The sequence below is a fragment of the Phytophthora sojae genome, assembly GCF_000149755.1.
Source record: "Phytophthora sojae unplaced genomic scaffold PHYSOscaffold_9, whole genome shotgun sequence".
Taxonomy (NCBI): domain Eukaryota; phylum Oomycota; class Peronosporomycetes; order Peronosporales; family Peronosporaceae; genus Phytophthora; species Phytophthora sojae.
Window position 1 is genome coordinate 720,050 of NW_009258123.1, and position 27,498 is coordinate 747,547.

Below are 27,498 nucleotides of genomic sequence, written 5' to 3' on the forward strand. Positions count from 1 at the left end.
CCCGCATCCGCCTTCAAGCCTGCACTCGATCGACTGGAGGGAAGGCGATGGCGGGCAAGCTGCAGGTGACCAAGGCCCAGGCGCTGGCCGACGAGGAGAAGCGGCCGCTGCTCGGGGGCGACGTGCACGTGACGCTGCGCCGCCATGACGCGCCGGCATCTTCGGGTCTCGGAGACCGGTACCCGTCTCAGGACGCGACGTGCATGTCGTCCGCGCTCTTCTCGTGGGTCACGCCGCTCATGGAGCTGGGCAACCAGCGGCCGCTGGAGCACGACGACCTGTACCTGCTGGACCCGGCCAACCGCGCGCACGAGGTGGCCACGGAGTTCCGGGCGGCCTGGAGCAAGCAGTGCCGCAAGGCCAAGCCCAGCCTGGCCTGGGCGCTGGCCTCGTGCTTCGGCGGCCAGATCGCCAAGGCCGGGCTGCTCAAGCTCGTGCACGACTCGCTGCAGTTCGTGGGCCCCATGCTGATCAAGGAGATCATCGCGTACCTGCAGAACCCGGACGCGCCGCTGAGTGAGGGGCTCATCTACGCGGGCGTCGTGTTCGTCTCGGGCATCATGCAGTCGTTCTTGCTCAGGAACTACTTCTTCCACTGCTTTGAAGCCGGCATGAGAGTGCGCTCGGCCGTCTGCACGGCCGTGTACAGCAAGAGCTTGGTGCTGTCCGCCGCGGCGAGACAGAAGAAGACGACGGGCGAGATCACCAACTTGATGTCCATCGACGCCCAGAGGTTGCAGGAGCTCTCGACGTTCATCAACAGTGTGTGGTTCTCGCTCTTCCAGATTGTGGTGGCGTGCTACTTGCTGTGGAAGCAGATCGGTCCCGCCACGTTTGCCGGAGTGGCTGTGATCATCTTGATGCTGCCGGTTACGGCGGGCATCTCCAAGCTCATGCGCCGCCTGCAGTTGAAGTTGATGGAGGTGAAGGACGAACGCATTAAGATTTGCAATGAAGTGCTGGCGGGGATGAAGGTGATCAAGCTCCAGGCGTGGGAGCACTCGTTCACCAAGCGTGTGCTAGAATACCGCAGCGAGGAGCTCAGCAAGCTGAAAACGTACATCTACGCACGCAGCGGATCGATGACGCTCTTCTCAGCGATCCCTTCGCTGGTGACGGTGACGTCATTTTACACCTACGTCAAGCTGGGCAACACGCTGGACGTCGGTACTGCATTGACGTCGCTGGCGTTGTTTAACATCCTCCGCTTCCCGCTGTTTATGCTGCCGCAGGTGCTGAACTCGATTGTTGAGGCGAGTGTGAGTATCGACCGCTTGAGTTCTTACTTCCAGGAAGAGGAACGTGAGCAGGTAGGGCCCGGAGACCTGGAGGGTGTTGGTGTCCGTGTGAAAAACGCCGACTTCATGTGGGATACTGCACCGGGCGCATCGTCGTCTTCGGAGGCGTCGTCGGGTTCACAAGAGGAGGACAGTTTGCTCAAGGCCGACTCGATTCTGGACAAGGAAGCTGGTGAAACTCTGCCGGTACTTCAGGGTGTGGCGCTGGAAGCCCGCCCGGGTGACTTGATTGCTGTCGTTGGTCATGTGGGCGCCGGAAAGTCGACACTTCTCAGTGCCATACTCGGTGACGCTCGATGCAGTCGTGGCGAGGTGAACCTGCGCGGTTCGGTTGCCTACGTCTCTCAGCAGCCATTTATTCAGAATGCGACAGTTCGTGAGAACATTTGCTTCGGCCTCCCCTTTGACGAGGCTAAGTATGCTGAGGCTCTTCGTGTAAGCTCAATGCAAAAGGATTTGGCTGTGCTGCCTGGAGGCGATCTGACGGAGATTGGCGAGAAGGGTATCAACCTCAGCGGTGGACAGCGTACCCGTGTAGCCATTGCGCGTGCAGTGTACCAGGATGCTGACATTTACTTGCTGGATGACATTCTGTCAGCTGTGGACAGCCACGTGGGTCATGATATCTTCAAGGAGTGCATTAAGAAGTGCCTGAAGGACAAGCTGGTGATCCTCGTCACGCATGGTCTAACTTTCCTGAGCGAGTGTGACAAGATCGTGGTATTGGAAAACGGCATGAACGTGGAGGATGGCTCCTATGAAGACCTCATGGAAAAGGATGGTGGGCTTCTCATGGATCTGGTGGCTAAATACAAAGATCAAGATCAGCAGCAGGGGCCTAACATCATCGAAGATGTCGAGGACGTAATCTCACTTGATGAACTTGAGGAGGATGAAGAGGACAACCCGACGCCCGAGCGTCTGGGACGCCGATTGAGTCGGTCTTCTGTGCGCAGCGACCGAGCCACGAGTGACGCAGGAGCTGAAGCTCAATTGATGACCGATGAAGATCGATCTGTGGGTGACGTTGCCTGGCAAGTGTACAAGACGTGGATTATGGCGTTTGGCGGGATTTCCGCCGGTGTGCTTGTGATCTTCGTGTTCATCGCCACCCAATTTGTGAACTTGCTTTCCACGTGGTGGCTTTCGTTCTGGTCGGAACACTCGCAGCCGAATGATGATGAAGAGCAACCCGCAGACCCACAGTCGCAGATGTTCTACGTGTATGTGTACATGGGTCTGAACGCGGTCTACGCTGCGGCGCTGTACGCTCGTGCTATAACGACATACAAGGGAGGTCTCCGCGCGAGTCGATCACTTTTCCAGGATCTGCTGGCCCGCATCCTGCGCGCCCCAACATCGTTCTTTGACACAACACCTACTGGCCGTATTGTGAATCGTCTGTCCAAGGACGTGTACACTGTCGACGAGAGCATCCCTGCAACATGGAGCATGCTCCTGAATACCTTCATCAGTGTGTTGGTGACACTGGCTACTATTTCGTACGTGACACCGATTTTCATGATCATTCTGCTGCCCGTGCTGGTGGGCTACTACATCTCGCAGCGCTACTTTATCAAGTCATCGCGCGAGCTGCAGCGACTCGACTCGATCAGCCGCTCCCCTGTATTTGCGTTGTTGTCTGAGACGCTCGACGGTTTGCCAACTATTCGTGCGTATCGTGCCGAGACCCAGTTTTCCACGAAGAACGAGGAGCTGATTGACCGGAACCAGCGCGCGTACTTCCTTAACTTTGCCGTTAACTGCTGGCTGGCTCTCCGTCTTGAGTTTGCCGGTACGCTTATTGCAGCGTTTGCGGCTCTGACTGCAGTACTTGCTCACAGCTCGGACCCGGAACGCGGTGCAGCTTTTGCTGGACTTGCAGGAGTATCGCTAACGTATGCGTTCAGTGTGACGCAGTCGCTTAATTGGTCTGTACGTATGCTGAGCCAGCTTCAGACGCAGATGGTTTCGGTGGAACGTATCAAGAACTACACGGTGATGGATACGGAGGCTGCGCTTACGAGTGTCGGCAAGCTTCCTCCTGCTCAGGAATGGCCGTCCGCTGGTGCAATTGAATTCCGTGATGTCAACCTGCGTTATCGCCCTGGCCTGCCCCGGGTGTTGCGCAACCTCTCACTTTCCATCCGTCCCCAGGAGAAGATTGGAATTGTGGGTCGTACTGGCGCCGGCAAGTCGAGCCTCGTGGTGGCGCTGATGCGCCTTGTCGAGCTTGACAGTGGTTCGATCGTCATCGATGGACTGGACATTAGTACCATCGGATTGCACGAGCTCCGCAACAAGATCTCAATTATCCCTCAAGACCCCGTTCTCTTTTCGGGCACGGTGCGCAGCAACGTGGATCCATTCGATCAGTACACGGACGAGCAGATCTGGACGTCACTGCGCCGAGCTCATCTCGCGCATGTGGTGACCGCGCTGGACAGTGCTGTGGACGAAAAGGGCTCCAACTTCAGCGTGGGTGAACGTCAGTTGTTGTGCATCGCTCGCGCTCTGCTTAAACGATCGCGCATTATTCTCATGGATGAGGCGACAGCGTCTATCGACACGGAAACGGACCGCAAGATCCAACGCAGCATCCGCGAGGAGTTCCGTGAGTGCACCTGCCTCACGATCGCGCACCGCATCAACACTATTCTCGACGCAGATCGTATTCTTGTCATGGAACGCGGGACTGTTGGTGAGTTCGACACCCCGAAGGCCCTCCAGAAGAAGCCGGACGGCCTGTTCAAGGGACTCGTCGAGCACTGGCAAAATGAAGGAAAGTGAGGGGGATCCTACAGCATGAAGGAAAGGAATGAGCAACGGCGAAGTACTACAAGTACTTGAAACGGAGATAAACGAAAAATACACACATGACTTTATCTTAATCCCTTCGCCGGAGTATTTTGAGCGGTACTGAGCCTCGAGCGTGCAGTCGAGATGACCTGGCAAGAAGAAGTTCACGCTGAAGAAGATGTGGAATGCGGATCCGCTCCAGTGTGCTCCGACGTTGAGGAGGCGATTTATTTGCTTACGAAGAGGGACCCCGTTGTCTACGACCGAGCTGCATTGACCTGGAGGTGCTTAATTCCGGCAAAGGCAAGCATCGAGACGCGGTTCGGCAAGGTATTTATTTGATCTACGAGGCATGGAGTGTGCATATTAAAGGGCTGCTAACAGGACTCGCAGGTGTTGTGTCTGGTGGTTCGCAATCATGATGGAACTCTGGTTTGCTCACACCCAAGCGGTGCAGCGTATTTATCGGTGAGTGCAACTGGAATTAATAGCGTACCAAAATCATGCTAACGTTCACCTTAGGGCTCCAATGTGATAGAAACTCGTGAGGTATGGCGTATCTTATCGTTGATCTTGGGCTTTCAACTGAGGTTGGTGCAATCGTAAGGGTGTTTTCATGGACGCAGGCATGCAGCGATCGGATACCGTTGAGGAGGAATTTGCTGGCGGGAGAATTTCTGGTCCAAGAGCTACGCCCGATCGCGGGATCCCGACGAAAGTGCGTGCGCTGGATCTCCGAGGCTGCCACATGGGCCCTGACACAGTTACACAGCTGAGTCGTGGTCTCACGAACAACGTACGTACAGCTTAGAGATTGTTGTTGCGCTTGCGCGAGCATCTTACGTACTCACACGGCGTGCTGCAACGTGTTCTAGCGCTTTGTGACGACTTTATCTCTTAGCGGTAACCACTTACAGGATGGAGATATGGCGCTGCTGGCTAGTGCACTTGTACACAATGGCTGTCTGTTGGAGCTTACACTTAGTTACAATGCTATCGGCGAGGTTGGCTCGACCTCTTTGGCCAAGGCGCTAGCGATGAATTCCCACCTGCGACTACTTGACCTCATGCACAACCGAATCGGTAAGGACGGCATCACCCCGTGGCTTGGGGATACACTGCGAGTCAATTATGCGCTACGTGAGCTTAAGCTAAGCCACAACGCTATCGGAGACAAGAAAACTGTCGACCTACTTCAGTCTCTATCGCAGAAACAACTAACGGAGGAAGAAAAACTCAAAGCCCGCATTGCCAAGCGTCGAAGACACACGACAATGGCTGATGGCTCGGAACCTCACGACGATAATGACCCGTTCAACTCGACACTGAGGACACTGCTTCTGAGCAACACTGGAATTTCTGACGAAGCCGCTACGCATCTTGCTCATATGCTGGCACACACGCGAACAATGACCCATCTGGACATTTCCTGCAATGACTTTACAAGTGAGGGGAACGTAGAGATTGCTCGTGGCTTGCAGCGCAATTCAACGCTGCGTTATTTGAACTATCGCGAGAACAAATTGGATGAACGGGCAGCATTGGCACTGTTGAAGGCGCTGAAAGTGCAATCTTTTGTCGAAATTGGACTTTTCCAGCATTGCTTTGGGAGTGAATCAACAGTTGGCAGCGCATTGGGCCAGTTCGTCAAAACTACTCGATCACTAACGACACTCGACTTGGTAAGCGATAATTAAATTGGTTGTACCTTTTGTTCAGTACTGGACTGAGTGATCTAATTGCTGCAACAGAGTCACTGTCCGTTGGAACGGCCTGGCGTGGTAGAATTCTACCATGCCCTCGCAGAACAGAGCAGTTTGCACAGTATTGACCTGGTAACGTATAGCGATTCTCTGCTGGCATGACCACTTGCGTACTAATTAATATTCGACTGCAGACTTGCTCGGGTCTTAAATCTGACAGCGCTGCGGGTATTCTTGCCAAGTCACTCCAACAAAACATCACTCTGACCTTCGTCAACCTCTCTTACAACGAGATCACCTTGCGGGGGTGCAAGTTGCTTCGAGACGGCGTTGCAGCACGAAGTGAGACAGCAGCTCGACTCGTACTGTCCCTGGAGGGCAATTCCGGCGAAAAGTGTCCGACAGGAACTGTTATCACCGGGGGAATGCGGCCCGTGAGGCCGCCATTAATCCACTGAAAACCTGCCGGGGTGCCAAGGAACAGCTTGAAGCTGGCGTCTAAAAATTGAGCTGCAGCTTGGAACACTGTAGTAATTGAAGTTGTCTGAAAGGCTTTGCTGGAGGTTTAGATTCGTCAGGATTGACGCATTACGTGGCAGGTGAAATGAACATGGTCTGAACTGGTCGGAAGAGCTGCAAATGCTGCAAATGAGCGGCACCACGACGGACTCATCGGAAGTAAGTGGAGGCACGTTGCTGTTGCATTTCGCAAAGCGCAGGTCCTGGATGCGACAGTCGACGGCTCGTAAAACTGTAGGGTGAACTTGCCCGCGCAAGCAGGTGATTGCCACGCCCCCAAACTTTGGCAACCAACGTTTTGCTTCAAAAGGACTGGCTGCGGGTGCGATGCGTATGTAAACAAACTCTGAAGGAATGGAAGAGCTGCTGCAAACACGGTGCTTTGATGGTGGGTCACTTGAAGCACCCATCCGCAAAGTTTTCTCCCGCGATGCAAACTACACCGGATCTCCAGCACGACAGCGCTGGCCGCCGTGAAGGTTCAACCTGAGCCTGAATGAGCAGCAGCAGTAACTGCAGTAACTGCAGGCGTGAAACCACGAAGGAAGTGTGGGTAGTGCATGTGCTGTAGGTTGTCACGAGCGTATTCATATTAGACGTTAGTGTACATTCATGTTGGCAGCCTAGCTACTTCCTAGCATCCTATCACCGTTACAGTCAGAGTTTAATGGCTCAAGCTGGATCGACATGCGCCGCATTCGCAGCGTGCGAGGTTCCCGCAGGGGAAGTCGTCGAACTCAAGCGCCACCAGGTTCTCTTCGTCCGACGTGAGGGACGTGGACGACGACGAGCGCTTGAAACTGGTCGGCGACAGGGACATCGACGACGTCGTCGACGCCGTGGACGAGTGCACCCTGGACAAGTCCTTGGTGGTCTGGTTGCTGCTGGCCACGAACACTGCGAACACCTTGCTGACGTCGTCGCGCATCCGCGAGCAGCCGAGGTTGCCGTGGTTCACCAGCGACGCCTTGACCGTGTTGAGCATGCGCAGCAGAGCCACGCGGGTGCCCTCCACGCCGCTGGGGCAGCTCCTGCAGAACAGCGAGGCCCGGGGGAAGTGATGCTTGATCACGTTGCCCAGCCACTTGCACTCGGCGTTGCAGCGGTGGCCCAGCCGCAGCGCCTTGACGAGTCTCCGTCTCAAGTCCCGGTACTCGTCGAACGGTCGGGACAACGTCCACGTCGTGACCTCGTCCTTGGACGTCTGGTAGGCCATGTGCAGCTCGTACAGCACGTTGCGCTTGCCCAGTCCGTGTCGGGTGCTGGTGGAGGTGGTCATTTCGAGGGTCAGGTGCTCCAGCCACGCCACCGACTCGGGCAGAGCCGACGGTGTCGTGGTGAGTTGGCGGTTGGAAGAGAACATTTGAGTCGAGTCGAGCGCTTCGCCTTACGGGGTCGGGAGCGAATCGAGAAATGAGCGAGCGACCTACAGGGCGGGCGGGCGAGGACATGGACCTGCGTCGCGCGTGATGACGAGTCAAACCCGTCGTCCCAAGGCTCGAGCCTCCAAGGGCTCATAATCCCCCGCATAGAGCCCCGGTCCACCCAACGCCGATTCATGCTCTTTCGTAAGACGGTACTTAGCCCCAGAATGCCTATCATAAGACAGCGTCTTGCGTTTTCCGATCAACGCGTTTTGACTACATCTTGGTTTTTGTATACCAGTGGCTACATTGCATATTGTCTGTCAAAACATAAGACAGTTTGTCGGACACTAGTTTGCGCCATACAATTGGCCAAAAGTGTTCAGGTCACAGCGGCATCGTTGCCGCGGACGCGGTGGCAACGTTGAGCGCCGAAACGATGCAGTTGCATGGTGCGGTAGGGTAAGTAGCCTCTTGTTCACACACGAAGCGATGTGCCTGTAGTTGGCCGCTGGCAGCAAGCTTAAATATCGGCATAATGACTGCACGAACGCGTGCATGGAGTCCGTGGAGCTGTTCCACTCAGAGGTGCAGCCGTTGTAGGGCACGGAGTTACGATGAAGTTGGCAGACGTAAACTAAGAGGGACAAATAGCTCGTAACGGTACTACATGTACATTTTAATGTAGTAAATTTTATGCTTGAGCGTACATCATAGTAGTTGTGAAGGCGTGGCAGCCAGGGAACGGTGTTGCCAATGGGCTTCCTGAGATCCTCCAACCCCCTCTTACCTAATCATTACAGTCCAGCAACAAAATGCAACCACGTACTCTGCAACGGCGATAATACCTAGATCTTATACCTACGACGCTGAGGTGCGGAGGAGCTCCACACTGCTGCGCGGGCGCTCGGCGCGCGCCATATCGCTGCTGGGCTCGACCTTCGGCATCGGCGAGTTACTCGGTATCTCCTGCAACTACGCCACTGCCTGCAGCCATGCTTTTTGTCGATGCTACAGCGTAGACTGGTTTGCGTATGCGCGCTCTATCCGAATCTCCATCTTCTATGTAGTGTTAGTACTTTACTGTAGAAAGGAGAGTTGGCGTGGTGGGGTGAACGACAACAGTCGTTCACCCCAGTAAAGCGAAGAAACATTGCTCCACTACGGGAACAAACGGTCGCATGATAACTGTGCTATGATGTCCTTACATTCCATTCCTGGCAAGTATATTTAAATCTTCTAGCAGGAGGTTAGTGAATGGCGTCAGGATCAAAGGCCCGGACATTTCAAGGGGCATTTTTCAAGTGCGCTGCCTCTAGTAAAGGGGTAAAGGGGGCAAAATGCGCACACAGATAAATCAGTCCAATTTACGAGCCGAGATGCAGCAACACTCGAGACTACATAATACAATATTAACCAATGAAATTGCTACATTTGATTTGTCGTCAAACTGTCTTACGAATGCTCGACACAAGTGATTGCGCGCCAAGGGAGCTTGGGCATCAGCTTGTAAGACGCACTGCGGCCCGAAATACAAAGAAACGCGACGCCTTCCGTAGACCAAGCAGGGAATCTGTGCGTCAGCGATTTGCCTATCGGGAGTTGTGCCAGTCGCGACCTTCACCTTCACCACCGTGGTGACCACGAGGGCGTGAAGCACCGCGACACTGGCGCGATGGAGCACAAACCTGGCAGGTTTAACCTGCGCGAGATGCGCAAAGAGCACATCGTGTGTGAGAGCGCATGCGCCCTGGAATATTGATGCTTGGACGTATACACTTACTTGCCCTGGCGGTGGTTGAACTGCAGCTCACGGATATTCATGCAGTTGTAGATACTATGCTCCATTTGATTCATGCAGGTAGCAGGAAAGTGGCGGTGGCGGTGACTTTGCCGCCGCTGGATTCCCCCCTGCGTTAAATCTGTTGAGTGGTTGCTGCCTGCGGTAAGTCGTGGTGGCTGGCAGATCTGAGCTGGGAGTTCGACCAGCGACAGAGCCTGCGTAGCCTTCTCCGACACACAAGACTGCGACAGCCGATTGCTATTTGGCCGACATCATCATGATGATCATCGCTACGCCTACGAGAAGACACGGCAAACGCTTGTTGTTGGATGCTGTACTGTATGTCGCCGCGACTACGTATCACTCATCGAGCGTGTCTCCAAAAAGCAAAGCCTACTTGCGCTTGGACCATCATACAAAATCGTAATCTACCAGCTCACGACGCCCGCCACCGAATTGACTTCATGTACAGTGCATGTACCTTTGGTACGGTATCCCAGGCCCGAATGCCACCGACACAGTTGATCTGAGCAAGCTTACAAGAATTGTTGTGGGGCTAAGTCCATGTTAAAACTAATTCCTGCATCTCGGTGAGCCTCAGCTTGTTGCTCATGCAGTAACGAACTTGGAGTCCAATTCTTGGGCCCACACCTGTTTCCGCGCAAGACTTGAAAAATATCCACCGCGACGCACACGCGCGAATGTGTACATTACGCGAAAGCTTGTCGCACCGTCTGCAAAGGCAGTGAAGCTCGTCAGTCACAGTGAGCCGGGCCCACGGTACATGTGCATGTATCATGAGTTTCCTCGACGGTAGTCATGACAAGAAGCACATTGGTCAACGTAGCTTTGGCAAAACAATTTTTCACGCTTAATTAAGCCCGGGCGACAAGAGGCTGTCATTTTTGCTAACCACGATCGATACGGTCCCAAAGTGGGCATCACCATGTGTTTACAAAAAAATTATAAAGCCCTCGGCTCGTTTTCTGGTCGCTGGGACACACGCGCTCGGCCGCCCTTGGACTCACCAAGGGCCTTGGTGAGTTGAGGAATTTGGGGGGGGGGAAGGATTGTGCTTGAAACGTGGGTGTGTCAACTATTTTTGACCGGAGGAGGTGGCACTCGTCCGTTGTGCTTCTTCTAGCACCGCATCGATCATGGCGCCAAAGAAGAAGGCCAAGAAGTCCAAGAAGTCCAGCTCGGCTGCAGATGCGGGTGATGGCGGGGTTGACGGAGCTTCGGTGAGCTTTTCAACATCTTGGTAAGATTCTAGTCACGGTATCGCTGACGTATTGCGTTCTGCCTATTGCGGTCGCATAGCTGATAGACAACACTCCTCCGATTATCATCGAGGCGGACCCAATTCATTACGTGACGCTCGACATGCGAGTACGGTAGCTTTGACTCGCCAGCATCCTCTTTGGTCAACGTATATTTGCTAACGAGCTCGCTCCCCTAGCTGCTGAATTGGAGTTATCTCAACTTCAAGTTTCGCACCAAGACCACCACGCGATTGTTTGCCATCAAGGTGAGCTGGTGCTACGGCGAAATACGTCCCGATTTCCCCCTAACATTGGGCACTGTGCTCGCAGCAACAAATTCAAAAGCAGCACGGACCGATCACCGACCTCAAGATCTGTAAGGGCCATTTCTCCGAGGCGAACGAATTAAGACACGACATGATGACTCTGGCAGAGTTTGGTATTGAAGGAGCACCCGAAGGCGAGCCAGAAGCAGTAAGTCTGCTGCAGTCAGGAAATACTAGAGTTTATGCAATTAGACTCACCAATTGTGCTTTTATTTTCTTTGGGTAGGTCTGCTTGATACACTACGACTTCAAACCAGAGCAGCACGACAACCCGCTTCTCCTTGCCACAGAGCAGAACTAACGCAATAACTCCACTGCACTCTATCTAGTACGCATTTTGAATCAGTGCAGCAGTCTACTCTTCTTCATCTTCTCGAGCGCAGCACCGATGATCTCAATCGCCTTGGTCACAGTTTCCTTGTTCGCCTGTGAGCCCATGTGGCCCAGACGCAGCACCTTGCCATTCAGCGGTCCGTACGAACCTCCAACCAGCAGATTCTGGGCGCGGAGCTCTTCCTGCAGCGCAGCCCAGTCACCTTCCGGGAGCTCAATAGCAGTCACAGTGGGGGACGCCGCGCTCTCCTCGCCGTAAACCTTGAGTCCCAGCGTCTCCTGCACCTCACGACGCGCGAACTCGCTCACCTCCGCGTGTCGTTGAATAACCGCGTCGATGCCTCCCTCCTTCTTGATGTTATCGCACGCCACCAGAGCGGCGCGGATCGCCTGCCAGTTGTGCGTGTAAGGCAGCAGACGCGGCTCCTGCTGCGCCGCGCGGTAGAACGGCTGCAGCGCGTCGTAGCCCACGTACTTGACCTCGTTGATGCGCTTCCACGCCTTCTCACTCACAGTCGTGAACGCCAACGCCGGGGGACCAGACAGCGCCTTGTGGGGGCCTAGCAGACCCAAGTCGATCTTCCACGCGTCCACGTTCAGCGGCGCTCCGCCCGCGCTCGACACAAAGTCCACGAGGAAGAGTCCGTCCGTCGTGTGGTTGGCCACAACTTCCCCCACGCCTTCCAGGTTGTTGAGGAGACCGCTGGGCGTCTCGCAGTGTACGGCCGTCACAAGCTTGGGGTCGGAGCGGCGGATCTCGGCGCACAGCGCGTCCACGTCGATGGACTTGCGCCAGTCGCACTCCACCACGCGCACGTCGGCGCCGAGCGCCTTGGCCATGTCCGCAAAGCCCGCACCGAAGAGGCCGTTGGCGGCGCACACCACCACGTCCCCAGGCTTGAGCGTGCTCTTGAGCGCGCCCCAGAGGCACAGCATGGCCTCGCCCGACTGGATGGCCACGCTGCAGCTCTCGGCGTGCAGGAAGTGCTGCAGGTCGCGCTCCAGAGCGAGGTAGTCGTCCCAGAAGGCCGGGTCCAGGTCGGACGAGCCGCACGCGGACCCCAGCGCCGCCAGGACGTTGGGCAACATCTGCGACGGCCCGGGGACGAGCTCCAGCTTGTCGGTGCTCGGGTGCGCCATCTCTCTTGGTCTCGCTCTTGTGTGTCAAAAGGCAACTGCACCTGTAACAAGTGCGTGGCGCACGTCCAGCGGAGACCGTGGGATGCGTTGCGCGACTGGCGTGTGATTGGTCGAAATTTGAGAGAGGGAGATTTTCAGGTGGACGCTCGACTGGCAAGACGCCGGCAGCGTCCTCTTCAACGAGACGTCACTTGTCGGGCTTATAGCCCTGCCCTCATGGGGAGAAACCTTCTCCATGATGAAGACAATTCCACTCGCTGAGTCGAGCACGGGCCCAATATAGTAAAATCCATATCATCTCCATCCATCCCATAAACAAACTCCCCATCCCCGTAGTTAACATCTCCACCAATTGCTTTATTTCCCACCAATCCCCTTGCGCCGTCAAAGATGCGGCCGATTGCCCTCATTCCATTTTGTTCCCAATAGAGAGAGATCCAAAGCCTCAACCGTCGGGAACCGCTCGCCGATGCCGTCGCTCCCGCTCCTGCTGCTCTCCGCGGCCGCCGCGGCCTCCTCCGCGCTCGCCGACCAAGTCCTGGTCCTCGGCAACGCCCCCACCGCGCAGTTCCACGCGTCCGCCGCCTCCTCCTCCTCCTCCTCTCCGTCCTTCTCCGCCGCGGGCCTCGCCGACCTGGCGCTCGACTCCATCGGCCTGCGCACGGGCCGCGTGTCCACGCGCTCCAGTGCCGTGCAGAGCCCCCTGCAGGCCGACGTCTTCACGCACAGCCAAGCGTACGCGCTGCTGCTATTGGGCGATGCGTCGGCGGGCGCGTTGGACGCCGTCAGCGCCGCCTTCAACGGCGCCGCGGCCTTCCACGCCGTGTACCCATCTCAGGCCGCCAGCGTCAAGGTGCCGGCCGCGGTGGCCCAGGAGTTCCAAGCCAAGCACCACGCGGGCGTGCGCTGCGCCGGCAGCGCCGCGCTGTGTGCGAGCGTGGAAGCTGACGCGCCGTCCGTGGCCGCGGAGCTGGTGCAGGAGGTGCTCAAGGCCAACAGCTTCTTGGACGCCGCTGACGCCGCGGACGTGGCGTTTGCCCGCGAGCTGGCGCAGGTGGCGCAGCTCTCGGCGCAGCTCAAGCAGCAGACAGAGCAGAGCGGCAAGACGCTGTACGTCGTGGGGGTCTCGGGGCTGCAGGGCGACAAGCAGAAGAGGGCGCAGCAGGCCGTGGCCACCACAGTCGCTGAGTTTTTGGCTCAATTGATGAAGAAGTCGGGGGCTGCAGCGGCGCAGGTGATGACGGGCAAGCTGCCGGCGGCCACGCAGCAGGTGGCGGCGCTCTCGCGTCGCGCGCGCAACAGGAAGCTGGTGTCGGGGCTCACCAATGAGGACGAGGAGGAGGAAGAGGAAGAAGAGGAGAGCGACAGTGCCAGTGCCAGTGACAGTGACAGTGACGACAGTGACAGTGAGGAGAGTGATGAGGACGAAGACGAGGAGGTGGTGGACCTGTCCGCGCGGAGCGGCAGCGTCTGGGACGAGGTGGGCGACGACAACTCGACGTCCAAGACCAACACGACGGCTGCTGGCGCCGTCTCCATGCCCGACATCGCCGAGTTCCAGATCATCTTGTGGACGTCGGTGCTGCTTGGATCTATGCTGCTGATGGCGGTGCTGGCCATGGGCAACATGGACACCGGCCGCGACAGTCTGCTCTACGCCAAGTTCATCGCCGACGTGAACGGCCGCAAGACCAACTAAGCTTTAAGTCTGCTATGGCTATAGCTGCGCCAATGTGGAAGCCCCTCGGAGTTGAACAGGAAGCAGCGGTATAGTTTCGGAGCGAGTAAACCCTTTAATATGCATCCTTTGCCCCTCAACACCGGCGTCTTCAAAGGTAAATGCGTCCTGTTCGTCCGGACTGCCACACTGATCTTTTTGGCCTAACTGACTGGAGAGTCTCCTTGGATCCTGAGAGGACGCGTTAAGATGAAGAACCACGACAACGATGGAGATCGCCCCGAAGCTGCCGATGAAGAACCAGAGGCGACGAATCCATCGACTACAGAGCAAGGTGTGTCCGAAGAGGTGGGGATCATGGAGTGATGCCCTTACAGACGTGTTTTGGCTCGCAGAAGACCGTCGCCTGGCGGAATTTCAAGCACGGTGCGCGCAGATGAGAGAGGTAGGCACATGTTAGCCTTTTGTAAGGCGTTGATACATGCTCAAATGTGTTATAAGTTGTGTAGAAGACGCAGCGTGAGCTTGCGCGGTTGGCTCAGCGCCGGGCTGATGTTCGGGCGCAAGTTGGCATCTCGTCGGTGACGATGGAACAGGTACACAAGCTTTAAAGACGTGACATGGTACCAACGTGACAGACTGCTAACGAGTTTGCTGTAGTGGAAGCAGGAGCACCAACAAATGCTGCGATGCGGAGGAGGTTCACAGTGATGATGAACTCGCGCTCGCCTTGTTAAATATAGTCGAGTTGCCTGCCACAACCTGGTTTGCTTTGTATGCCTTTGGTTCATATAATTCTTGGAATAAGGGATGCCTTCACGGCTACAGAGTGAGCTGGATGCCGCCACCCAAGAGAAGATCACCGACCTGTTCGACAATGAGGCCATCTGGGAAGCGGACGACACGGACGGCTACATCGTGCAGCTCTTCCAGGAGCTCGAGGCTGCCGGGGCCAGCATCGTCACGCTCAAGGACCAAGGCTGGAACTCGCTGCTGCACACGGCGTCGCTGTGGAATCGCCCCAAGATCATGGAGGAGCTCGTTCGACGCGGCGCCGCGCTGAACGAGAAGAACAAGAACGGACACACGCCGCTGGATCTGGCCATGCACTGGGGCCACTTCGACCTCGGCCAGCAGCTCCAGCACTACGGAGGCAAGCACACGTGCGAGAAGGAGCGCGATATCGCCATCTCCCAGCGAGATCTGGCGCAACAGCAGCTCAAAGACTGCGAGCTGGAGTACGACCACGCGGTCAAGTCGCTCAAGCAAGCCAAGCAAGAACGAGAGCAGCTACGGATCGAGCGGGATCGTCTCGTGGTGCTACGCGCGCAGGTGGTGGAAGACTGCGCGGCGTTGAGCAAGCAGGTGGAGGAGTTCCGGGTTGCAGTCGAGTCGCTCACTAAGGAGCACGATACGCTGCACATTCAAGCTTCTCAACTGCAGAACGAGCTGGTGTGCGAGCAGACAGCGAGGAGCAACGCCGCGCAGAGCTGGAGACTGGCCGAAAAGGTGATCGCCGAGCTGCAGCAGGTGCAGGAAGAGTGTCGGGAGCGAGAGGAGGAAGCTCTTCGCTTACGCAACGAAGCGATTCAAGACCGAGACGTGGCTCGTGAGCTGGCGAAGGAGGCGCAACTGGACCAAGGCATCGCCAAGCAGAATCAACTGGAGGTTGAGCGGGAGCGGGATCTGGCAGTCGAGCGGTTGCTAGCGGGGGAGGCGGAGATCGCACACGACAGGGAGAAGTGGCGCAAGCGCATCGCCAAGACGGAGCTGGAGCGCCGCAACATTCAGATCGAGATCGACCGACAGACGGAGCTGCTGCGCTGTGAGAACGCCAAGCTGGAGAAGACGGTGGCGACCCTCACGGTGGGCAACACCCGACAGCGAGCGGATCTGGAACGCAATCAGCTCTCGATCCTAACGCTTGAGAAGCAGTTAACCCGACAGCAGCAGGAGCTGCTGACTTCAACTGAGCAACGGTCAAAGCTGAGAGAGCAGGTGGAGGGTCTGCTGGAAGAACGACGTCAGGAGAATAAAGCGTGGCGAGCTCAACTGGAGTCCAAACTCAAGCAGGAGAACGCGGACAGCCTCAAATCTATGCTGGAAGCGGCTATTTCAACGTGGAAATCGCTTCAGAGCTGCCAACAGGGAATGGCCACGCTCGGTTCAGCTGCTATTGAGCACCGTCCCGTGTCGCCCTCACGTACGCCAGCTATCATGTCGGCTATCTTTCAACACCAACGCCCGCACTCAAGCACGGCGAGTCTCACCCCCCCTGCCAATGCCAAGTCCGGGTTCCTGCCGTTTCTGCAGGAAACACCAGCAACGGGGCTCAAGACTTCAACTTCCACTCCAGTACTCTCCGAACCTTCGCATCTTTCGGCGTTGAAGGCCGATTCCCATTCCCCACAACTGACAAATTTCGCTGATCTCGAGCAAACCATAAACAACCACCGCGAGCACGCGGAAACGGCCCTGCAGGATCTCAGTATCACAACAACGTCCGAGCAGATCGTGCAGCTCTGTTTGTTCGTCCAGACGTTCGTGACGGACCTCGCAACTTACATCGCGTCGAGTCTGCAGCGTCTCAGGTTCGTCTTGCGTCAGTTTGGCTCAGTTGTTCAAGCTGATCTAACGTAGATTTTTACGATGGCGGTGGTGTTACTGTACAGGAAGCAAACTCTAGCTCAGGAGAAGATAATCGAGCGGAAGGGCGAACTCATCCAACGGTTCAACCACCACCGACAGGAAGAAACAAAGCGGCAGAACCCTGCTCGATTCCGGGAGTGTTCGGTGCGCCCATTGCTTTGAGATCCTGGGAAAACGTGGATGCGAGGGGATTTGCTGTTCGGATGTGACTGTTGTCGTGGCGATGCGATGGGGTGGGGACAAACGGGAAGCGCACCAAATTACACGGCAAGTAGGGTATAGTTTGACAATTTCTTTGTCTTTACTAACGCACGCGACGGAAGGAAGCTACGGCGAATGGAGGAAAGCTAACGGACACGCTTCTAACCTGTCGAGGCTGCCTCAGCTCCATTCCAAGATCAGCCCCATTTCGATATTTCGTGTACGCCTGATGGAGCCAAAGCGGAGCCGCACGTACATGTTTTCATCCAAGAGCAAGACGTCGACGTCGCCTTGCAGCGTGGATACCGTGCTGGGGGTGAGGTCGAAGATGATTCTACTGAGCGGATACGTTTGGGAGGATGGCGTGCTTTGCTACCGAGTTGAAGCGCTGAAGGCCTTCGGGATAATGAGCGCGAAGGAAGAAGACGGAACGCAGCTTCTAGCTCTTCACAAGCTGTATTGGCTGGCAAATCCTCGGCAAGATATGATCATCATCGGCGAAGTCCACGACCTACGAGTGCAGCCTTGCATCGAGCGACCATGTTCTAGCGTTGTGAGCATGTTTGGTAAGGCGCTTGTGAGTCGGACAGGTGCTTCTGATGCGGCAGCGGTCCTGAATAAACAAGCTTTTGCTCGTGAAGTGCCGGCTTGAAAAGCATTCCAAACCGTAAAAAAGGCTTTAGGGTGAACGTTAACTTTCTCGAATTACACAAATGCTACATATGCTACTACAGTGCTTGGGGGACTTAGTTTTATTTGGTACTTCAACTCATAAGTACAATAATTACATTCCGTTTTAAGCATGTCGGCGAAAGCACACAGTATCGATTCGCTTTGCCCTTCTTACCGGAGACCGTCCTTTTGTCAAGTAGTGATTTTACTTTCGTCTGAACGCACAAGCTTCCGAATCGTTTTGTGCACTTAAGTAGCTGGGACAGGAACAAAATAACGTAAAGCATGCTGGAAAGTAATTGCAGTACGGCTGGACAGGTCTACTTTTGTTCGTTTGACAACATTTGAAGTCGGTTGCTCTCTCGCATAGTAACTTACTACGTGTACGTGGACATACCGCTGGCTCAGCAGTGATAGCAGCGAAAACCTATGAGAGTAGCCCGAAAGGAGGCAACAGCGAACCCTTTGTTGACCTACACGTATTCTCAATTGGAGTCCGCCGACCATAACTATCTGAAGCTGGTGCAGCAGGGTAGGCCTCACCACAAAAATACACCACCAAAATAGTATCTCGTCCTCCCGATACTGACTCAGTCACTCTAGTATGAGCTCGCGGTAGGTTTCCTCCTACTTCATGCTTTCAGCGATCTATGAATACGTTCTCTTACTTATTTTGTTCTCTTACCCATATATAGCAAGAGGCATCACCTCGAGAGACGCCACTTGAACATTTACTCAAGTCGACGCGAGAGCAAATACCAACGCGCACATGGAGTCGATTCGAAGCCTCAGGGGCTTCGTTTCGCCGAGGAGGTCGAGCGTCTACGTAGTCAATGGGAAATACGTCGACAAAATCAAAGCTCTCCGTGACGGGACAGCCCACCTCACGGCAAAACGTCTGCTGCTGTGTGTATGGGTCAGCGTCGGGGTGGTACCGTTGATTCTGCAGGCTCGAAGCTACGCCAAGTTCATGGCGCCGCACAAGATCACGCAAGATCTCGTCGCCCCCGAGGGTTCAGTAGGCAATACAACGCATCTCAACGATCTCTGCTCAGTCGAAGGCCTCGTCATTGCTGGTGCGTGGTGGAACGTCGTGCCCACGCACTATTACTCTGTTCCCGCTGGAAATCTCTGCCACTTTGTTGTGCCGCAGTATAATATCCACGGAGCGTATCTCCTCGGAGCCGACAAAGTATCTCCATCTTCCACGACACCGGCGAGTTGCTCCAACGACAGCTACCCGTTCCACCACTACTTCTACCACGGGAGTATCGGCTTCTACGCGTTCTACGAGGAGGCGTCGGGAACGTACTGCTCGATCGACTGGACTGCGTACGTGAAAGTGAATGGCCTTGGAACGTACGATAGCAATGGTGCCCATTTGGCTGAGGATACCGGGGATACGACGTACAGGCGGTCGTACTGGTATGGCGTGTTCGGCGCGATTTGGATCGCGTATCGGACGCTGCTGATAAGGCGCAGCTTCGTTTCATGCAAACGATTCGGGCGAAGGAGCGACATCATGCAGCAGCAAATGCGCTTCAAAGACGCTCTGGTGTACGTCCAGGAGAGCCTCCGACTATCAGCCCACGGAGCGAGGAGTTATCACCGCGCTGTGATCCTTTATCTCTTGGTCGAGGGTCTTATGAGCGACTTGTTCATGCTCATCGCGCAGGATGGCTTCGTCGCCAAGATTCAGTACATCTCACTCGGATACAACTTGTCTGGGATTCTCTCGATGCTGTTTGAAATGGTGGAGAGCATGAACTGGCTGCGTGAGAAGTGGCGCTGCTTCGTCAAGCGCTTGCTCTTCAACTACGAGACGGCCTTGGTCGGAGAGTTTTGCTGTGCAGCAGCCATGCAGTTCTACCTCACGCTGTTGAACCGATCGAGTCTCAAGCACACTCAGCCAGCGGCAGAAGCTGTGTCGTACTACGTGTGGAGCTTGGTTGGTCACGGCGTCATCGTCTTTGGCATTGTCGCCGCCATTCTATCCATTCGAGCGGCAGGAGCCATCGTTACTGTCAAATACACCTTCGGGTCACTGAAGCTCTTCACGTCGCCATGCAGTGTGGACGCTGCACTGGGAGTTCGCTCTAAGATGATTCTCCTCGGTGGATATGTCTGGGAGAACGGCACACTCTGCTACAAAGTAGAAACTCTGAAATCATTCGGGATCATGAGCATGGAGGAGGAAGACGACACGCAGTTCCTCGTCCTCCACAAACTCCACTGGCTGGCATTTCCGCGGCAGGATATGATCGTCATCGGGGAAGTCCACGGATATCGAGTCCAGCCTTGCATCGAGCGCCCCTGTGTCGGTATTGTGAGCGTGTTCGGAACCACGCTCGGAGGTCCAGCGGAGGCATCGGATGAAGCCCTGATAAGGCCAAAGCCGGTTTCCACTCGCCAATTGCCGTACATAAGCTGAATCCATCACTTAACCTTGTCTTGCTCACAATACATGAAGAAACCCATCCAAACCACGTATTTTTTGGCCATGGCACAAAACCTGAGACGGAACAACTTCAACGCTATCAGTCAGCCACCGAAATAGCGTAGGTTTCTTGAAACGACTGCCATCGCTCTGTCGCCTTCGCTTCCTTGTACTCTCGGTCAACTCAAGTCAAGCACAATGCCTGCTCCTCTGACCTCCGAGATGTCCCGACGGAGTTTAAGGGAGCGCGGATACCCAGCGACAGGGTTCTTGTCACGATTCCGGGTGTTCCAGGGGATTCCGAGCCACTACCCGCTGCGGACTCGAGTGCGCATGAAGCTCAAGTTTTCCAAGCTCGGGACTGCGTGGGAGATATTCCAGACGGTCTTTGCTCTGCTGGTGTCGGCCACGTACGTAGTTCAGACATACGAGCCGCACGATGAAGGCCAGATGCCTACATTCGACACGACCTCCATGATCGTCTTCGCTTCCGACTATTTCCTCAACCTCTACTGCTGCGAGAACCGGTGGCAGTTCGTCTTCAGCGTGAACGGGATCATGGACGCGCTCACGATCTTCCCGGCGCTAGTGGACCAGTTCGGTACAGGCTACGGCAAGTCCTTGCCCTTCATCCGCTTCGTTCGAGTCATGCGCATGCTCAGACTCATCCGCGTCGTGCGCGTGGCTGGGTCCCAAACAGTATCCGCCGTACAGAAGCAAGTGTACACGATCATCCTCCTCACGACCTGCTTGATCTTCGTAGCTGCCGGTATCTTCCACGCCGTCGAAGGGAACGAAGGAGCCCAGCCAGATCTGACGTTCGGTGAGGCTCTGTACTTCATCGTGGTCACCATCGCGACGGTCGGCTACGGTGACATCGTGCCGGTCACGTCTGGAGGGCGTGCAGTCGCTCTGGGTGTTATCATCGTGTCGTTCACCATGATTCCTACGGAGATCTCCCGCCTCACTCACCTCATGGCTCTGCAATCGCACTTCCGAACGACGTATCATCCGTCGGTGGGGAAGCCGCACATCTTGGTCGTTGGTCACGTCATGGAGCCCCGCTGTCTGCTGAATTTCTTCCGAGAGTTTTACCACCCAGATCGCGCCTTGGGATCGATGAACTCGTTCGCCGGCCCAGCAGGAACACAGCACGAGATCGACCCGTCCATAGTCGAGCTTCCTTGTGTGATTGTTGGACCCAGAGAGCCTACAGAGGAGATCATCACCTTGTTAGATCACCCCGTGCTTCAGAACAGAGTCACGTACATCAAAGGATCAGTGATGAGTGAAGAGGACATGTGTCGAGTGGGCGCCGATGCAGCGCGGGCGTGCTTCGTCCTTGCCTCCAAAGCAGCACCAAATACCAAGCAGACGGACGCCGAGACGGTCATGCGCTTGCTCGCCATTCGAAACTATAACCCGGACCTGCCGGTGTACACCCAGATAGTTAGTCCTGTCTTCTTGGACTACATCAACGGGGTGGACGCGGATCAACTGCTGTGCTTGGACCAGATCAAGATCAGTCTGCTAGCCAAGAGCTGCCTCTGTCCAGGACTCGTAACTCTCATCAGCAATTTGTTCCGATCCACGACTCTGGTCAACCGGCAGACGCTCACGAGCTGGGAGCAGGAGTACGCTGAAGGAATGGCCCTGGAAGTCTACGCCACCACGCTACCGTCGGTGTTCCATGGTCTCACCTTCAGCCAGGCGTGCGAACTTCTCTATAAAATCTCGTATGGAGAGGTCATCCTGCTAGCAGTGTACGAGCAACCGAGCAACGCGTCATCCTCGTCGGCATTGAAGAAATCCCCTACCAGCACCAAAGCGATACCACAACTGCGCAGATGCTCGTGGACACACCAAGTGGAACACCCCGCGCAGATGCTCAGCAACCCCGGTAATTCAGTTATCATGCGTCCAGGTCAACTGGTCTACGTGATGAGCGAGAGTAAAAGGCTCACACTTACGAGCTCCATCTCCAACGAGCTGAAGACCTGGCTAGCCAAGGGGAATGTGCTGCCAACGCGAGGGGTAAAGTACAACGCGATGTCCAAGCATTCGCCACCGAAACATGGCATCTCGAAGCTGACAAGACAACACAGCGTTGCAGATTCGGCAGAACTCAGGATAGTAGACGAGATGTTCATCGAAGAGGCCAAGTACCCGTCCACAGGCGACAGCATCCGAAACCACATCATCGTCGTCTCGGACCTCGACATAACCTCCACGGTAGCATTCGCGCAAATGCTGCGTCTGGAGCGCCACGTGTCGGGTAGTAGCGATTATCACCCGATCATCTTTCTGTCGTGGTCTTCATCCAAAAGCGCGAGCGCCACTTGTCGAGAGCTCCGCGAATTCGACGATATTTTCATCATGCTGGCAACTGGAGACTCCAAGCGCGAGCTGCTTCGCGCGAATATCCTCGACGCCAGCCGCTGCGTAGTTCTCGCGGACAAGTCCAACATCCAGGATGTCGACGGTGAAGCTGTTGATAGCCAGACGATTTTCCATTACCTGGCTGTCCTATCGATTCAGGCAGAGAACGGTATGGACACCACCTCGGGTCTCATGCCCATGGTCGAGCTCAACATGCCTCGAACGATGCAAATCCTCGATTCAACGCTGAAGAAGCGGACAGCCACGTCCTATCAGCACCGCCAAGAGCTCGACTCCCTTGTGATGGCCACTGCCCCGATCTGCACTGTGGGTGTTGTGCCGTCCGCGAGTCTGTCAGAGCAACGCATCACCGACGACGCCAGCGACTTCAAACGCAAAATTGGTAAGGCAAACGTCGTCAAGAACATCTACCTGCGTGGAGCCGACAACATCATCTCTCTCGACCAGCAAGTCAAGCTGAGCAAACGGATCAACACCAAACGCACACTCATCCGGCGGGAGCTGGAGTCCACGCGACGGCATTACTTCGACGTGCGCAGATCGGCCCTGCTGCCATTCTTCGCGGCAGGCTACGGGTTCTCGGACGACATCTTCGACAACATGCTGTGCCAGAGTTTCTTCACGCCGGGGCTGATCCGCTTGATCTACGAGCTCCTGTTCTCCGAGAATGGCCGTCCCGCGGCTCTATCAGGCGATGACAGGAACTTCTCCTCATGCACCGCAAGCTCGATAGTGCAGATTCCAGTGCCGTCCAAATTCGTCCAGAGAACCTTCGGCGAGCTCTTCCTGCATCTGCTCTCCACCAAGGAAATCGTCGCTATTGGGCTGTACCGCGGCACTGGAACTCCGTTTCAGTTGCCCTATGTGGCCACAGGCCCCGACAGCGACACGGTTCTGGCTGAAGACGACTTGGTTTTCGTCCTGGCACACCCGGATGCCCTCAAGGCTGCAAAGCGACCACGACAGCAACACGAGTCGGATCCGGTTGCAGGTGCGTCAAGCCACAACCACGTCAAATTCCACGAAAGGGACGATACTACGACCCAAGCTGCAGCGAAGGAGTCGTCGGAGACACCGCTGCCATCGTTGCCGCAGAACCCGAAGGGGCCTGCACTCGTTCGAGGAAACTTCAATTAGCAATGAATCAGTGCCAACGGGGCTCAACTATCAACACGGAAACTTAATGCCCCGTCGATCCATTAAACTGGGGCTACTAAGTACCCGCTTTAGGTTCAATGCCTCTTTAAAAGTGTAGCTTCGACGCCCGACGCGCAGCCCGCGCGCCGACCCAGCGCACATCCGCTGCTCTCGGCTCCCAGGACGGCGCCTTGCAGGTGCTGGGCAGCTTGAAGCTCCGGTCATTTTGAGGTGGGCCACGCAAATGGGAGTGATTGTTTTTGTGACGGACCATTTCGAGCTTTTGGTCTTGAGGCGCAGCAGAGTTTGAGGTGCACGACAACAATGAACAAGGGCAAGGCCGTGATCCTGGGCTTCGGCGTCACGCTGGTGGGCGTCGCAGGTGCGCTTGCTTCATCCCTCATGGCATGGACACACTAAGCATGCGGTATGTATAGACTAAACAATATCTCTTGACCAGGCGCGCTGGGCATCTACCTGCCGCGGTACAGCTCCATGGCGCAGCAGGGCAGGGAGCGCACGTCGAGGCGCCGCGAGGCTGTGGAGAAGGGCGAGGCCGACCCCGAGCCGGAGAAACCGTCGTCCTCCATGTGGAAGAACATGGACAAGAAGCGGCGCGGCGAATAGAGAGAGCAAGAGAGACCCATAAACCCACAAATTTGGTCACGCGCGGCTGCTGTTGGCGTCGATGGAGCGCACTTTGGCGATCACGCGCTTGGGGATGGCGCCCAGCTCGCTGTTGGGCACGTAGCGACCCCCCTGCAGGATCTGGCCACGCGCCAATGGAAGGGGTGTTAATATAGTCTACGAGCAGCTTGGCAAGGGAATGAAGACACTTACGGTGCCCACTTTGAGCACGCTGTCGCAGTGCGCGAGCTTGCCGACGGACGGGAGGCAGAGCGTGGCTGCGGCGCACACTTTCTTGCCGAAATAGGACGCCGAGCCGCTGGGGCCGAGGAAGAAGAAGGACGAGCGCAGGTCCGGACTGGCTATCCCAGCCCCGCGGTACACCCAGCGCTTGAACCAGCCCGGTAAGGCCTCCTCCTGTGTCAACGAAATGGTGTTAGCGGTGAGCTTGGTGGGGGCTATTTAGGTGGAAGAGGTTGCAGCGTACGGCTTCGGCGGGCTGGCCGATGTTCTGGATCTCCTTCACGACCGCTACGAGGTCCCACATGGTCGTGAAGCGCGCGGGGAGGAGAATGTCCTGCATCACGTGGTCTCCAAAGTAGCAGATGCGCTGTATTGTGTGGGGGTCAGCGTGTGTGGGGGTCAGCGTGTGTGGGGGTTGATGCAACCTGCGGCAGTGAGATTGAAACGTACCTGGTCTTTCTCGACGGTCAGGTGTGTCGATGTCGGTCTGCGCGCGTTCTCGCTGAAGAAGGTCATGAGGGTCTTGACGTTGCCGTGCGCGTAAATCTTGCGGCGGTGCAGCGTCTTGACCACTTTTTTCGGGGTGCGGCCTCCTACCGACTCGTTATTTGCTACGCCTTCCACGTTCAGTTCCTGCAGCAAACCAGCACGTTAGCAATGGACTCTTCAAAATATGCGCAGCGTAATCGTGGCGTACCGAGAAGAATGTGTCGTTGAACTGGTCGAAGAAGACCTCCTTGTTGGCCTCCGTCACCACGAGATCGAAGTAGTTGAGCCAGTTGCGCCCCACTGCGAACTGCATCACCGTGTTGCAATGCGTCCACGACCCGTTCGTGAGGATGTAAAGCTGCTTGCCGAGATTGGTCTTGAGGATCTCAAGCAGCGTCACGATGTCGGCATTCGGCTGGATCAGCAGATCTGGAGACGTGGTAATTGTCTTCCAGAAAGCCCCAGCATAAAATGATCGAGCAGCCTTGAGCGCGAAGCCGCTTAGTGACACATACACTGCCTTGTTCGCGAGGAAGGGGTCGTTCGGGTTGCCCTGAGGCTGGTCAACTATATCCGGGACGAGATAAAGCGTTGCTCCGAGCTCCTCCATGACAATCTATCGACAACTAAGGATCAGTACTCGAGTCCTGAGAACGAAAACTTTCAGAATCAGAGCACTTACCACTCCTGAATCGAAGGCATCCACGATCCAGGCGTACAGAGGGGCGTAGATAATGTCTGCGGCTGTGTGGAGATGTATCAGCTTTGATGAACCGCCAAGCAACCCGCTAATGTTGTCATCTTTGGTAACGGTGTCGCCGTACAGCATGCTGACGCTGTAGTACGAAATCTCATGGGAACCATGGTAGGCGCGCTGGATAGAGCCGTCCTCCCCTACATGCAAGAAATTACCACGAGCTGTATCGACGACAATTCCGCGCTGAGCGATTGAAGGCAACCATTCCGCTGGAGGAACAGTACGGAGACCTGGGAAGTTCTTCTGGAGCTCCTTGGTAGCTTGGGTGAAGCTCGTTCGCAGCAGATACGGGAGGCGATACTCCACGAGCGTATGGTCCACGTCGAACCCGATCCACGAGTAGTGCGAGTGGTGGAAGATATCGCGTTGATGTTGGTTCAGCAGAGGCTCGTAGACGTCTCGTTGGCGAGCTATCGTGACCGCTTTGAGTCGCATGCGCGAGGTATTCTCCACGTACAAGTCCAAGAATGCCTGCGTGTGCATGCTCACGCATTTGGCCCAGAAGGCTTCGAGCATGTCGTTCGTCAGCCAGTCGGTGTGCGGCTGCTTGATGCAAGCGACGAACTCCGTGCTCGTTTTGGTCTGCAGCAATGCCTCCTTTCGCCACGCTAGGTACGCCTATTCCACGCAGCACCACACTGTCAGTGCCAATACGAACTGTTATTGCATTGCTGCTACCGTAGTTTCTTACCAGCATTGCTGACACGAGCGCGACACAGCCTCGGACAAGCACGAGGTCGAGGAAGCGAACACGCAGCACGAGTGGCAGCGTGTCGGAAATGAAGACCTGGAAGAGCATCCAGACGACGTATCGGTCCACACCGATCGATAGCATGTGCTTGTAGACGCTCGGATCACGCAACTGGATGCACGACTCCAAGACATCGGTGTAGATTGCGTACGACTCGGCCCCAGCAGGGATACATGGACGCCGGTTGGGTGGAACCTGGTCGCGATAAAGGATGAAGGACAGCACTTTGCCAGCCTCTGCGTTCAATCGGAGCTCGGAGGCAATGACCAGGCAAAGCTGTTTGATCTGCAAAAGATGCAGCAGCAGGGTGAGTTCAGCTTGAAATACTCAGTTCAAGAACCAGAAGAGCGCAGCGTACGATAATTCTGTTGTATGTGTTGACTTGGATGGGGAGTCCAGCCACCACCGCCTCTATGATCTCGGGCATTCGGCTGTCCTGGGAAACCGGTGGGAAGGACGCATCGTCTTCACCGGCGGTGCCTTCGCCCTCTGGAATCTTATTGGAAGCTCCACTGCCATGAGAAGACATTGTCATGCGTCTCGTGGAGAATTCAAAGTTCTAAGCCCGTAGAATTGCGTTGTCAGAAAAGATATGACACGTCCTGCCTGCACTGCTAGCTCCTTACCTGGCCAATAATTGACTTAGACTTTTTGTGCACTTCAACGTCTACGATCTCCAACCAGATCTTGCGCCGCCGCATAGCAAACGAAAGGCCCTGCCGAACTTGGATGGATACATTGTGCGCGCTCATGCCGCGCCATATGATGAGATCATCGCTCAAGCTATTGCGCTTGGACAGCATAATGCGGCCTCGGAGCTTCCGGATTCGGGCGACTGACTGTCAGATGACAGTTATTTGCACCGAGCGGTTGCACTCCAGCAATTCAGCGGTGTATTTCCAAGCACGAGGTTTAATCGAGGCAGCTTCG

General features: G+C 55.8%; 9 protein-coding genes across 9 annotated transcripts; 7 read left to right on the forward strand and 2 right to left on the reverse strand.

Annotated features, from left to right (window-relative positions):
- Nucleotides 1–47: 47 nt before the first annotated feature.
- On the forward strand, nucleotides 48–4,088 carry PHYSODRAFT_338387 (pdr transporter; the record flags this gene model as incomplete). Its single annotated transcript, XM_009536904.1, has 1 exon — nucleotides 48–4,088. One exon carries the CDS (start codon nucleotides 48–50, stop codon nucleotides 4,086–4,088), a length of 4,041 nt encoding a protein of 1,346 aa, XP_009535199.1.
- A 2,895-nt stretch (nucleotides 4,089–6,983) lies between these two features.
- Nucleotides 6,984–7,682, reverse strand: PHYSODRAFT_338388 (hypothetical protein; the record flags this gene model as incomplete). Its single annotated transcript, XM_009536186.1, has 1 exon — nucleotides 6,984–7,682. One exon carries the CDS (start codon nucleotides 7,680–7,682, stop codon nucleotides 6,984–6,986), a length of 699 nt encoding a protein of 232 aa, XP_009534481.1.
- A 2,941-nt stretch (nucleotides 7,683–10,623) lies between these two features.
- Nucleotides 10,624–11,355, forward strand: PHYSODRAFT_305099 (hypothetical protein; the record flags this gene model as incomplete). The annotated part of the gene is made up of 5 exons (XM_009536187.1): nucleotides 10,624–10,707; nucleotides 10,787–10,855; nucleotides 10,926–10,994; nucleotides 11,059–11,202; nucleotides 11,281–11,355. 5 exons carry the CDS (start codon nucleotides 10,624–10,626, stop codon nucleotides 11,353–11,355), a joined length of 441 nt encoding a protein of 146 aa, XP_009534482.1.
- Nucleotides 11,356–11,396: 41 nt separating this feature from the next.
- On the reverse strand, nucleotides 11,397–12,527 carry PHYSODRAFT_338390 (hypothetical protein; the record flags this gene model as incomplete). Its single annotated transcript, XM_009536188.1, has 1 exon — nucleotides 11,397–12,527. The coding sequence occupies one exon, from the start codon at nucleotides 12,525–12,527 to the stop codon at nucleotides 11,397–11,399; it is 1,131 nt and encodes a 376-aa protein (XP_009534483.1).
- A 625-nt stretch (nucleotides 12,528–13,152) lies between these two features.
- PHYSODRAFT_436383 (hypothetical protein) lies at nucleotides 13,153–14,223 on the forward strand (the record flags this gene model as incomplete). The annotated part of the gene is made up of 1 exon (XM_009536189.1): nucleotides 13,153–14,223. A coding segment is annotated over one exon (1,071 nt), but the record flags the coding sequence as incomplete, so codon positions are not given.
- Nucleotides 14,224–15,015: 792 nt separating this feature from the next.
- On the forward strand, nucleotides 15,016–17,016 carry PHYSODRAFT_523134 (hypothetical protein; the record flags this gene model as incomplete). Its single annotated transcript, XM_009536190.1, has 4 exons — nucleotides 15,016–16,139; nucleotides 16,197–16,560; nucleotides 16,642–16,800; nucleotides 16,882–17,016. The coding sequence occupies 4 exons, from the start codon at nucleotides 15,016–15,018 to the stop codon at nucleotides 17,014–17,016; spliced, it is 1,782 nt and encodes a 593-aa protein (XP_009534485.1).
- Nucleotides 17,017–18,496: 1,480 nt separating this feature from the next.
- Nucleotides 18,497–20,158, forward strand: PHYSODRAFT_522292 (hypothetical protein; the record flags this gene model as incomplete). Its single annotated transcript, XM_009536191.1, has 1 exon — nucleotides 18,497–20,158. One exon carries the CDS (start codon nucleotides 18,497–18,499, stop codon nucleotides 20,156–20,158), a length of 1,662 nt encoding a protein of 553 aa, XP_009534486.1.
- A 204-nt stretch (nucleotides 20,159–20,362) lies between these two features.
- On the forward strand, nucleotides 20,363–23,701 carry PHYSODRAFT_521894 (hypothetical protein; the record flags this gene model as incomplete). The annotated part of the gene is made up of 4 exons (XM_009536192.1): nucleotides 20,363–21,927; nucleotides 21,985–22,215; nucleotides 22,270–22,809; nucleotides 22,927–23,701. The coding sequence occupies 4 exons, from the start codon at nucleotides 20,363–20,365 to the stop codon at nucleotides 23,699–23,701; spliced, it is 3,111 nt and encodes a 1,036-aa protein (XP_009534487.1).
- Nucleotides 23,702–24,007: 306 nt separating this feature from the next.
- On the forward strand, nucleotides 24,008–24,548 carry PHYSODRAFT_355806 (hypothetical protein). The gene is made up of 2 exons (XM_009536193.1): nucleotides 24,008–24,083; nucleotides 24,162–24,548. The coding sequence occupies exons 1-2, from the start codon at nucleotides 24,026–24,028 to the stop codon at nucleotides 24,326–24,328; spliced, it is 225 nt and encodes a 74-aa protein (XP_009534488.1). The 5' UTR covers nucleotides 24,008–24,025; the 3' UTR covers nucleotides 24,329–24,548.
- Nucleotides 24,549–27,498: the final 2,950 nt, after the last annotated feature.